This window comes from Podarcis vaucheri (genome assembly GCF_965113315.1).
Source record: "Podarcis vaucheri genome assembly, chromosome: 12".
Taxonomy (NCBI): Eukaryota; Metazoa; Chordata; class Lepidosauria; order Squamata; family Lacertidae; genus Podarcis; species Podarcis vaucheri.
The window spans coordinates 8,484,249-8,496,877 of NC_138750.1; the positions used below are offsets into that span (position 1 = coordinate 8,484,249).

Below are 12,629 nucleotides of genomic sequence, written 5' to 3' on the forward strand. Positions count from 1 at the left end.
AGCAACAATATTGTTATCTGTGGATATATATATATAGATAAAAAGATCCCACTGAGTCATTCTTCTATGTTCTGCTACTTCTGCTCACTTGCTCTCTCTAGTCACTCAGCACCACAAACGTCAGTTCCTCCACTGATTTGAAACTTCTGCTATTAGTACATGAACAATTCACATTGTTTCCTTCTCTGGGTGTTCTTTCCATGTGTGTTTCCATAGATGACCTTTGGATATCTTTAAATAATGTATTCTGTATGCTCACTTACAAGTTCTACTATATCTCAGTTCAGATAACTTGAAACATTTCGCCATCATCTCTTAGACGTAGCGAGTTATCACAAACCAGGGAGCCACCTTCTAGCAGTGCCTTGGTCTTATCCGGATTGAGCTTCAGTTTATTGGCTCTCATCCAGCCCATTACCGAGGCAAGACAATGGTCTGGCACATCCAATTAGGCATTGGTAGATGACAATAGCAGCAGCACTGATTGGGTGCTTCGCTTATTTTCCCCCAACAGCCCTGTAATATATTCTCTTTGCAACACAGTTTTCACTCTGCGGTCACTTATGTAGCCATAGCAGGATAGGATAAAGCTCTCAGGAGGCTCGGGTTTAGCCTGAGGCTTGCGGAAGTGCAAAACCCTTTAGAAAAACCCTAGAAGGGGGATTTAGAGTGGGTTGGGGTAGCTAGAAAAGGGATATATAAATATAAAGCTGCCATCCCATTCATTCACTCTTGCTGTGGGTATTTTCTTGTCTTAGAAGGAAGAGCTTTGAAGTCTCCTTTCTCTCTCTCTCTCTCTCTCTCTCTCTCTCTCTCTCTCTCTCTCTCTTTCTCTAACATACAATGCAACAATATTTGAGTATCTCTGTTTGTGATGTTCAGTCCATGAAAACTGCTGGACAAAACAGCTCTAGCAACGCACAAGAGGGAAATAGCAGCAGGTTGAGGGAACCAAATGGTTTGTAGAACTATTAAAAACATTTACAGTGGTAAAGGTAAAGGTAAAGGTACCCCTGCCCGTACGGGCCAGTCTTGACAGACTCTAGGGTTGTGCGCCCATCTCACTCAAGAGGCCGGGGGCCAGCGCTGTCCAGAGACACTTCCGGGTCATGTGGCCAGCGTGACATCACTGCTTTGGCGAGCCAGAGCCGCACACGGAAACGCCATTTACCTTCCCGCTAGTAAGTGGTCCCTATTTATCTACTTGCACCCGGGAGTGCTTTCGAACTGCTAGGTTGGCAGGCGCTGGGACCGAACAACGGGAGCGCACCCCGCCGCAGGGATTCGAACCGCCGACCTTTCGATCGGCAAGCCCTAGGCACTGAGGCTTTTACCCACAGCGCCACCCGCGTCCCTATTTACAGTGGTACCTCGGGTTAAGTACTTAATTCATTCCGGAGGTCCGTTCTTAACCTGAAACTGTTCTTAACCTGAAGCACCACTTTAGCTAATGGGGCCTCACGCTGCCGCCACGCCGCCGGAGCACAATTTCTGTTCTCATCCTGAAGCAAAGTTCTCAACCCGAGGTACTATTTCTGGGTTACTGGAGTCTGTAACCTGAAGCATCTGTAACTCGAGGTACCACTGTATGGGGGAAACCTAAGTTGGGAGGACATCCCCCACATTAAAGAAGCCCAATGAGAACAAGTGCATTCAATGACTACAGAAAGTTGGCTGGCAGTTGGGAGCGAGGGGAAGTGAGACCTGCTGGAAGTGGAATGGAAGGTTGTCTCCTGAGCACTTTGTTGTAGGTCATCATCTTCAAATGCTGAGGCTGAGAGAGTATCAGTTTACCTAAGGCCACCTTTAGAGTGAAGATCTGGGCCAGGGGCACACAAAGCCACAATGCCGCAACATCTGTTAAATGGATTACAGTGGTACTTCGGGTTACAGACGGTTCAGGTTACATTCGCTTCAGACTCCGCTAACCCAGAAATAGTACCTCGGGTTAAGAACTTTGCTTCAGGATGAGAACAGAAATCGTGTGGTGGCGGTGTGGCAGCAGCAGGAGGCCCCATTAGCTAGAGTGGTGCTTCAGGTTGAGAACAGTTTCAGGTTAAGAACGGACCTCCGGAACGAATTAAGTACTTAACCCGAGGTATACCACTGTATTGAATATTGCTTTGGCCAATTTACCGTAAGTTGTGTGTGGTTTTTTTAACTGTCATTTTTTTTTTCATTATGGCATATTTGTATGGGATGGTATTGTTATGGGATGTGTGATCTTTGTTGCATGTTTTGTCGTTTTTATGGCTTGCAAACTCTGTCGCGTGCAGCAGTGTTGACAGGCAGCAAACAAACTAAAAACGAAATAGAAACGAACATCTCTCTCTCCTTCCTTGAAAGGGTCAGAGAAGGATCACTGTTTAAGTGGTGGCATTAGGATATGTTGCGTTCAGGAAAAATGGCCTCGGAGATGAGAAATGGACCTTGAAAGCTTCATATTCTGAAAGCATTGTTTTTCTGAGTAATGCCTTTCAATTTAGGGCCTACAGCTTTAACAGACTTCAAGGTGTTGTGGGTCATAATCTGATGTGCGTTTAAAAGGTTCTTCAGAGGATTAAAGGATGCATAGGCCTTATAATGTGCTGCTACCTTAGCAAGAATTTCAGCTGAGAGGAAGAAGAAAAAGAGATCAGTGGACCCGGTGCAGAAATGTCATTTTGCATTTAGAATACCTGGGTGACTGCTATGCACCAACGAGGCATCCATTTTTCACGGTTGCCTGTACATTCTCTCTCTTCCTTTTTTAAGGGAATAGTTTGAATAATCCATATACAAAATCTGACAGCAGCACTGTCTTTAAAAGTTCACAGCTGCCAAGAAAAATATATTTGCATAACTAAAGAATGGGAAATGCATTAAATGTTTTCAGTTTATTTGAACTTTGGCATTTTCCGGTTTCCATTGGGAAAGGTCTACAGGACAAAAGCTATTAACTGATCAACCTTATTCATCACCGTGACTCCGTACCTTGAGTTACAGAGTTTACCTCCAGCTTCCTCAACCTCAGCCCTCCAGATGTTTTGAGACTACAATTCCCATCATCCCTGACCACTGGTCCTGCTAGCTGGGGGATCATGGGAGTTGTAGGCTAAAAACATCTGGAGGGCCAAGGTTGAAGAAGCCTGGTTTACATGTATGAACCTGGATTTATTATTAATATTATTAAATGTATTTATATTTCACCCTTCTCCCAAGTTGGCACCTGCAGGAACAGGGCTTAGAAACAGGGTCTCAGGTGGGAGAATACTGGAGACTCAGGGTTGGCCCTCCAAGTTGCTCACCGGGAATAGAAATATCTTGGCAAGTGGGGAAGATCTTGCCTGCAGGCTGGGACAACCTTGCCATGCAAGCAAGTCATGCAATGCTCCCTCTTTATTTGTATTCTGTATACAGTGGTACCTCGGGTTAAGTACTTAATTCGTTCCAGAGGTCCGTTCTTAACCTGAAACTGTTCTTAACCTGAAGCACCACTTTAGCTAATGGGGCCTCCCAGTGCCGCTGCGCCACTGGAGCACAATTTCTGTTCTCATCCTGAAGCAAAGTTCTTAACCCGAGGTACTATTTCTCGGTTAGCGGAGTCTGTAACCTGAAGGATATGTAACCCGAGGTACCACTGTATTTGCAAGACCCATTGCTGATGTCACTAGAGACTCATAGGATCAAGGGGTCAGGCAAATTTTGAATTGGTCAGTAAACGTATCTCTGCCTCATGCTTTGGTTTCAGATGAATGAGGTTTATGAGAAAACCCCAAACAGTGAACTTTGCTGCCGGGTTCCACATGCTGCTAACCCAACCACACTTGTCAAGAAAAGAGGAAGAGGGAAACGAAGACTGAGCCAGTTCTGTAAGAGACTCCTCTTCTCAGGAGGCATTTTTTCTTCGCAGTTGCTATTTTATTAGGAGAGACTGCTGCAGAAACTACTGGTAAGGCATGCGGCTTTTGCTGCTGGGTTGTTTTTTGGTGACGTAGTTTGTATTCATTTCCACCTTCAAACTGCTTAACATATAGCTTTGTTTACATTAGGGCATATGACACGCAACAATTGCAGAAAATTAAAAATAGCGCAATAACAAACGTTTCTGAATATATTCACAAGGTTGGTGTTGAAGCGTATATGCCAAAATTATTACAGATATGAAATTATGTGTAGTAACGTACATTGCTTAGACAGGTGACCATAAGCAAAAGGTATTTCATATCAATTAGAATTAGAATTTGGAGGAATGTATAGGATGGGGGAAGGGGAAATAATTAAATATGTACTGCATGCAAGCCAAACTGTGCTGTCAACTATGGGTAGTATTCTACCATATACCTCATTTCTGTAATCAAAAAAGACCGCATAAAAATTGCCATGTTTCTTTTTGGCTCTTGCTACTTTCTGTGTCAGTTTTTCCAAAATGCTGTTGGCAAAATTGCATTATACCATGGCTCCACCATTAATAATTGTAATGATTCCCATGTCCTGGCAATAGTTTTTCTTGCAGCATTAACTGCTTCGGTCATTAGGGTGGCACTTCTCTTGATTCTAAGAGGGGCTTCTGAGGGCAAAATTCACCATCCACAGTTGTCCCTGACAAAAAGATGCTGTGTTTGGAGAAGCAGCGCCTGCTGGATTTCTGCCTGTCATTGCATCTCTTTGCATCAAAATCTAGTAACCGCTTTGTGATTCGCTTTGCTAGAGACAACTGCTGCTGCGTGTAGTTCTTTTTAAAAAATATAATAATTTTATTAAGTTTTCCATTTAACAATCCAATCATATCACATTAATTATTCCAAATTATACCAATACATATCATAAAGTCCAAATATTTTGGCAAATTATAATTTTTTGTTGGGGGTTCCCATGCTTCGAGTTCAGTAAGGGTCCAGTCATCTCATATTTCTGCTGCTTTTAGTGTTCACCAGTCCCATCTTTCAATCTTCTTGTTGTTATCCTTTTTCTTCTTAATAGCCTCTGAGTTGTTTCCACAGGCGAGTTAAAGTAAGCAATATTATGCTTCTGTGTGAACTTTGTAAGGCTCTCCCTTTTTTTAAAAAAAGCTGGTAAGTCTTTTGTTTGCAATAAATTCTCACACGCTGATCCAAAAGTCCTCCTCGAGCGGCAGACGCCATCATTCTCAGTTCTGATGAAATAAAATCTAGGTGTTTTCTCATTAATTTTCCCAGACAGGTTGCATCATAAATTAGGCTTTCCAGGGAAGATTTGCCAAGTCGAACTTAGAATACAAACTTAGAATACAAACATGATAATAGCTGCTGTGTGTAGTTCAAGATCCCATGACTGAAATATAGTGCATTCAACCATATCCAAGTTTTAGGGGTGGGAAATTAAAAGTAGTGCATGAAGAGAGGGATGCAGGAGAAATTCAACTGAGTTCACAGTTAAATATGCACTTGCCAAATTCATACTTTTCAAAACAAGAGGAGAACCGAAACAACAGCCATCCTTTGAAATTTGCACTTACCCTTATTTTGCAACGCAGTTCTCCAGTCAAGTAGTGTGTACAAAAATGCATAGGGGTGTGGGTGGCGCTGTGATCTAAACCACTGAGCCTCTTGGGCTTGCCGATCAGAAGATTGATGGTTCAAATCCCTGCGACGGGATGAGCTTCCATTGCTCTGTTCCAGTTTCTGCTAGTAGTTTGAAAGCACACCAGTGCAAGTAGATAAATAGGTACTGCTATGGCAGAAAAGTAAACAGTGTTTCCATGTGCTCTGGTTTCCATCACGGTGTTCCGTTGCACCAGAAGCGGTTTGGTCACGCTGCTGCTTGACCCGGAAAGCTGCCTGTGGACAAACGCCGGCTCCCTTGGCCTGAAAGCGAGATGAGCGCTGCAACCCCATAGTTGCCTTTGACTGGACTTAACAGTCCAGGGGTCCTTTACCGTTACACAAATGCATATACCAGGGTAGTGTGCATATAAGTGGATACAAAAATGCATTGTATTGGGGGAAATTGCTTTGCGATATTGTGCATATTAGGCAAAATAACATACAAAGGTGTTTATATGCTAGTGAATTTCATGATGGCTTATAAAAAATTGCATATTGATGTGGAAATGTGGGGAGCTGAACGTAAGATTGGAAAAACGAGAAACTGAGAGAAACCGAAATGGATAGATTCTCTGTCCCGAACGCATGCACGCATTCACACAAACCCAGTGAGAACATGCGACTCGAAGTTTGGTTCTTTATTGGCAAAGCACTCAGTTACCTCAGCTCCTCAGGTGCATTGATCCTGCACTCTGGTCTGCCCCCATGAGATTTAATGATGTCAGTCCTTACGAATTTCACTTACATCAATGCTGATTTTGAGAAATTTTCCCCCACCCTTCCTCTATGTTTTTACTTCCAGAATGAGAGTGAGTTGGAAGATGGCTCCTTCCTTCAACTTCATGCTCCTCTTCGTGCTTTTGCTGAAAGGTGCCTCCCTCGTTCCAAATGTCCAAAACAAGCAGCATAGCTGTATAGGTATGTGCTGATTTCTTATTTGTTGTATTTATTTAAAACAGCTCTTCATAAAAATATCCCATATGATGCACTTGTACCTTAAGGGAGAGTGCAGCCACATCCAGAACAGATAAGCCATCTAATTCCCAGACCTAAGAACCACCCCCTTGCAACATCTCTGTTTCATCCGGCACACCCCTGCAACAAGGACTTGTGCAGCCACGCCTAATGCAGTTGCATCTTGAGCACCTTCCCCACAAAGTGGACATTTGCGACTGAGGGGTGGCTCCCATAAGCCTCTAGCCCATAATAGATAATTTCCAGGAGCAACTATGGCTTCTTTCAAGTCACCTCCCTGTCATGCAAGGAGATGCACCCACTCACTCAAATTCATCATGATGTACAAGGGTTGCGAGACCCTGTAGTTAGCCACACAGCTTCCAGCATCTTGTCCAAATTTTGAGGCCTCAAGAACCGAAATTGATCCCATAGATCAGGGGCCAGCAAAGTTTACCTTGTCTGGGCCGGATCAGTCCTGCGGAGACCCCTCCATGGACCGGATCATGTGTGAGAGAGAGCTCATGCGCCTGCGATTTTCAGCATTTGCGCAGATGCTGTTTTCGGCGCCGCGGAAGCAAGTCCCCGTGTCGTGCTGCGCCGATTTAGCACAGCACAGCTCAGTGGGCAGCTCAGTTTGGGGGTGTCTCGTGGGCTGATCAAACAACCTCCACAGGCCACTTCTGGCCCATGGGCCTTACGTTGCTGATCCCTGCCATAGAATCAGACTATACCGTGGAACCTCAGAAGCCAAACGCCTTTGAATCAAATGTTTCTGCTCCCAAACTATCAAAACCCAGAAGTGATTGTTCCAGTTTTCAGACGATTTTCAGAAGCTCCTGCAGCCAATCGGAAGCCACGCTTTGGAAGTTGAACGCTTTGGAAGTTGAACAGGCTTCCAGAACGGATTCAGTTTGACTTAATGCTTTAGATTCAATGGCATTGAGGCTAGACAAAATATCTGTTAATTTCTGTTTCTCTCTGTTTCTCATTTTTCCACTCTTAAATTCACTTCTCCACATTTCCACAGCAATTTGCGATTAACACCCCCCCCCCCGAAAACAATCCCCATAATAATTCATTGGGATTTAAGTGCAATTTCTCCCAGTAGACACTTTTCTGTATGCACATCTTTGCAAGCAATCTTTATGTTCACTTTTCCCCAACACATACATAAATTCAGAGCAGTGCAATTTTCAAAGTTTAATTGCGTTTCACATCTTATATTTGTTCATAAAGTGTGACTTAGTTACTTCTCATTAAAACACAAACAAAATTAATTTTCTTTGCCATCCCTAAATGGGTAGGTGCCTAGCAAACATGTTCCATAGCCCATCTCCAAGGCTTCCAGCAGCCTTTTGATTTGGGCAATTGCGAATAAACCCCTCACCACTCAGAAATGTGCTGATGTAATGGCAGTAGAGAAATAATCCTTTCACTGGCACACAGTAGTGAGATATTTTTTTCAAGCATGTAAATGTCCCAGTTTTATGTCCAAGCAAACATAGAATATAGTTTTTGTCCATTTTCAATCTGTAAAACTTTTTAGCAGCCATCTCAGCTAAAATAATACAGTGGCACCTCGGGTTAAGTACGTAAGTCATTCCGAAGGTCCATTTTTAACCTGAAACTGTTCTTAACCTGAAGCACCACTTTAGCTAATGGGGCCTCCTTGGTTGAGGGAAGGTATAGAAATTTTAATGATGAGGTTGATGTTTATAATGTGCTTTTATACCATCATGATGGCCACAAATGTAGTTTACTTCTGCATTTTTTCAGAATTTCCACCCTGTGTTCACTTGCCTTTTGGAGTATGTTCAGACATTTTCCATCCAACTATAAAATGCTGTTGTAAATCTGCTCTGTTCTATGTAGACAGACAAAGCCCTGTTGAAATTTCTAAGGGCTACTGTACCTTCAATGAATTACTTCCTGTTTGCATGTTCAGTTTGTTTTTTTAATTGTTCCTTCCTCATCAAAGCTGGGATATTAGTTACGAGTTGCTTCTTAGTCAGTTTGTGTTCACTCTTCAGAGGATTTTAATTACTGATTTCCTTTCAGCATTTTTTTTTTTTTAGGGCAAAATCACAACACTGTTCTGCTAAAAACAACAACACACAAATGAGTGGGGAAATGAAAGAAAACCAGTAATGACTAACTGTCATTACCAGAAAAAAGTAAAAGGCTGACCCTAGATGGAGAAAATTTTTTTAACTGACATTGGAAGGGGTCACTGCTGAACAGGGGTGATCTCTGAGTAAACATTATAGATGGTTGTTGGCTGTAGGGGAGGGCATTGCAAGTTAATGTAGCCTTATAGTCAGTGCTGTGTTGAATTTTAATTTCTCTTCTGGCTAATTGCAGAATAGCAATGCCTCAGGGTCTCTAGTGCGGTAGCAACCCTTGCTTATCAAAGTGAAAGTGGATTTAGTATAGCAAGTGCTTGCGAGACACATACAGTGGTACCTCGAGTTACAGACGCTTCAGGTTACAGACGCTTCAGGTTACAGACTCCGCTAATCCAGAAATATTACCTCGGGTTAAGAACTTTGCTTCAGGATGAGAACAGAAATCGTGCGGCGGTGGCGCAGCGCAGCGGGAGGCCCCATTAGCTAAAGTGGTGCTTCAGGTTAAGAACAATTTCAGGTTAAGAACGGACCTCTGGAACGAATTAAGTTCTTAACCCGAGTGTCAGGGGTTCAGGAGCAGAGGCGAGGGCAAGGGAGGAAACAGAGAGCGAGGGGGAGGAGGCAGACGAAAGGATGAGTGATGACGACGACCCGAGATCTCCGAGCCTTTCCAGTGAATCAGAAGATTCACAAAAAGGAGCACCAGTGGCCAGGGCAAGGGGGGAGACTAGGGGGACACCCCAGGAAGAAAGAGCCAGAGGGGACTCAGAGGGGAGCAGTTGGAGATCGGGACCAACGTCACCGCCAGAGAGTAGGAAAGAGGAAGAGCGCCAGGGAGCAAGCGCTGGCAGCTCGCAACAGGAGGGAGGGCACGAGTCAGGAGTGGCCACACCTTCATCGGGGAGCGAAGTGACGGTTAGACGAAAAGTGGAAGGTTGGGCGCGTGCGCCAAGTTCAAATGCACAGGAAGGTGGCGCAGTAGGCAGCCCGGAAAGGGAGCCAGGTCCTAAAGCCCGGCGCAAGGAGACAGAAGGGTCCGGGGGGTCAGCGTCAGAAGAATCCCGGAAGGAAGAGACCCAGGGGGGCAGAGGGACCCAGAGGAGAACTGTCAGGCGGAAAAGGTGGAGCAGGGCTAGGATATTAAGTTGGTGCGCAAGGGGCGGAGACTCAGACGGAGCTTCGCCGATCTAAGCATAAGACGTAGGGTTGCACGCAGCAGCTCGAGAATGGAGACTGTAACTCAATAAAGACTTTTATTTAACGACCGCTGGCTAGCGTGATCCTCTGTGAGCTCGGATCTGGAAGTAACCCTGACAGTAAGCTCCGTCCCTTTAAATTGTGGGCATCCACGGCCTCGCGGAGAGGAGAGAAAGCGGGTGCCTACAAGAGAGCTCACGAACGGCAGACAACATGACGGCCGAACAGCAAATAACGGAACTCAGAGAAGCAGTTTCACGACTGACTGCCGAGGCGCTGGCGTCCAGGAAGAGAGAGGAGGAAGCAGCTGCCGCCTACAGGGATCTCCAGGTCAGGTTGGACGTGCTTACGAAGCAAGGGCAACAGACACCCAAATCAGAGGGGATTGGGTTGGGGAGACGCACAGGCGGTCTAGTCTCGCACTTCGATGGGAATTTGCAACAGTACCCCAACTTTAGAGCAGACGTAATGTGTGCACTGCAACTACTGCACAAAGACTTTAGAGATGAACAAGAGAAAGTGGGGTTCATCATGTCCCATTTGCATGGAGACGCAAAGGCATGGCTGCGCAATTTGTGGAGAGATAAGGATCCTGCGCTCCAAAATGCAGACGCCTTTATTAAAGCGATGGATGGCTGTTTTTTATCAAGCATTGACGTGGATCTTGCCCGAAAGGAGGTGCATGGACTAAGGCAAGGGAGGGCCAGCGTAAGGCAGTATCATGCCCGCTTTTTCGCTTTGGTCAGTGCCCTGGAATGGGACAGAGATTCGGCTCCTGTCAGAGACCTTTTTTGGGAGGGCTTGCACAACTCGGTTAAAGATGAGATTGCGAGGGGGGAGAGACCCCGGACCACGCAGGAGATCGTTCAGAGGGCGCTGGCGGTGGGGGTGCGGCTGGAAGAACGTCCGTGGAGCAGGGACGAAGGGCGCAGCGGGCGCGAACCAGCCAGGGGCTCCTCCTTCCTTCCCAGAGAAGCAGCGCGTACGCAATCCACGCCTCCAACAGGAGGAGGGGTGGAACCGATGGAGGTTGGGAGTGCAAGGGCTCAGTCAGCAGCCAGAGCCCTAGCACCGGCAGCAGTGAAAACGAAGCCTCCTAGAGGGACCAGGAAGTGTTATATCTGCGAGGATCCAGGGCATATGGCGAAAGAGTGTCCCCGGAGGCTCCACAAGCACACTGCAGCCTCAGCAATGGTGACTGCAGCAACGCAGCACGGAGAACCACAGCAGGGAAACGACGATGTCTGGCTGGAGGAAGAGGCACTGGGGCCCAGCCAGACGTGTCAGTGAAGCAGTCCCCAGAGATTTTACCGCCCATGGACCCCCTCCCGCCCAAGCCAGTAGTGAGGCTCACCGCATCGCTCCAGCTACCCAATGGAATCACCATGGACGTGCCAATCACCGTCGACTCGGGAAGCAATGCAGACTTCATAGGGCAGGACTTTGTCGACCGGCACGCTATACAGTTGCTGCCTGCCACGCTGCCCCTGCAGGTCGTCACGGTGGATGGCAGGGAGCTGTTAGGGGGGCAAGTGGTGAAGCAGACGCCACCTATGGTGCTGCGGCTTGGAAATCACAGGGAGATCATCAGCTTCAACGTCACTCAACTCTCGGACACGCCTATCGTATTGGGCATGAGTTGGCTGGACAGGCACAGCCCGACGCTGGCTTGGTACCAGAGGCAGCTGACCTTCGGCTCTTCCTTTTGTGCTGAACACTGCATCATGCCCCAGCAGGAAGGGGAGCAAGAGGAGTCACAGATGCTGCTAGGCACGCTGCAAGCGATTCCCCACAAGTACGCAGAATTTTTGGAGGTTTTCTGCGAGAAGGAGGCAGACAAGCTACCCCCCCACAGACCATATGACTGCAAAATTGACCTGCTGCCGGGGGCGGCGCTGCCCAAAGGGAAGCTGTATTCCATGTCTGAAGACGAACTGCAGGAACTCAAAGAGTTCATAGATCATAATTTGAAGCGCGGTTTCATCCGAGAGTCCCAGGCAGCGGGGGGCAGTCCTGTATTCTTTGTGAAGAAGCGAGACACGCCCCAAAAAAGACTCGTAGTGGACTACCGCATTTTGAACAGTGTGACCAAGCCATCGGACTTCCCCATGCCCCGAATCGACGACCTCCTCGCAAAAGTACGCAAGGGCAGCGTGTTCACCAAGTTGGATCTGCGAGGGGCGTACAACCTCATTCGCATGCGGGAAGGAGATGAGTGGAAGACAGCCATGTTCACGCCCCTGGGCACCTACGAATATAGAGTTATGCCTTTTGGATTGCAAAATGGCTCCCACGTTTTTCAAGCTTTCATGCATCACGTGTTGGCGGGGCTCCTCTACAAGACGTGCGTCTGCTTCTTGGATGACATCCTGATCTTTTCGGAATCGCAGCAGGAGCATGACAGACACGTCAGGGAAGTGCTGAGCAGGCTCCAGCAACATAGGCTTTACGCCAAGCTGGAGAAGTGCCAATTCGACGTGACGGAGGTGGATTTCCTGGGCTACAAGTTGTCTGACAAGGGGCTCGCCATGGACAGCGCCAAGGTTCGAGCGGTGTTGGATTGGAAAAGCCCACGCAACCGGAAGGAGGTCCAACGGTTTGTCGGCTTCGCGAACTTCTATCGCAAGTTCATCAAAGGCTTCGCTATGCAGACAGCGGCCATCACGGACACGCTCAGTTCCAAGAAAAAGAAGTTCGTCTGGACAGCACAGGCGGAGCAGTCCTTTCAGGCACTCAAGCGTCTTTTCGCGTCGGAGGAACAGCTGCTTCATGTCGACCCCAGCAG

At 46.8% G+C, this 12,629-nt stretch overlaps 1 protein-coding gene across 1 annotated transcript in view; it reads left to right on the plus strand.

Moving 5' to 3' along the window:
* The first annotated feature begins 3,730 nt into the window (after window positions 1-3,730).
* AOAH (acyloxyacyl hydrolase) overlaps window positions 3,731-12,629 on the plus strand; it is a 101,266-nt gene continuing 92,367 nt past the window's right edge. The window contains exons 1-2 of the mRNA XM_082192851.1: window positions 3,731-3,931; window positions 6,367-6,482. Of these exons, the coding sequence (XP_082048977.1) occupies window positions 6,368-6,482 (115 nt within the window). The 5' untranslated portion in view covers window positions 3,731-3,931; window position 6,367. The remainder of the gene's footprint in view (window positions 3,932-6,366; window positions 6,483-12,629) is intronic.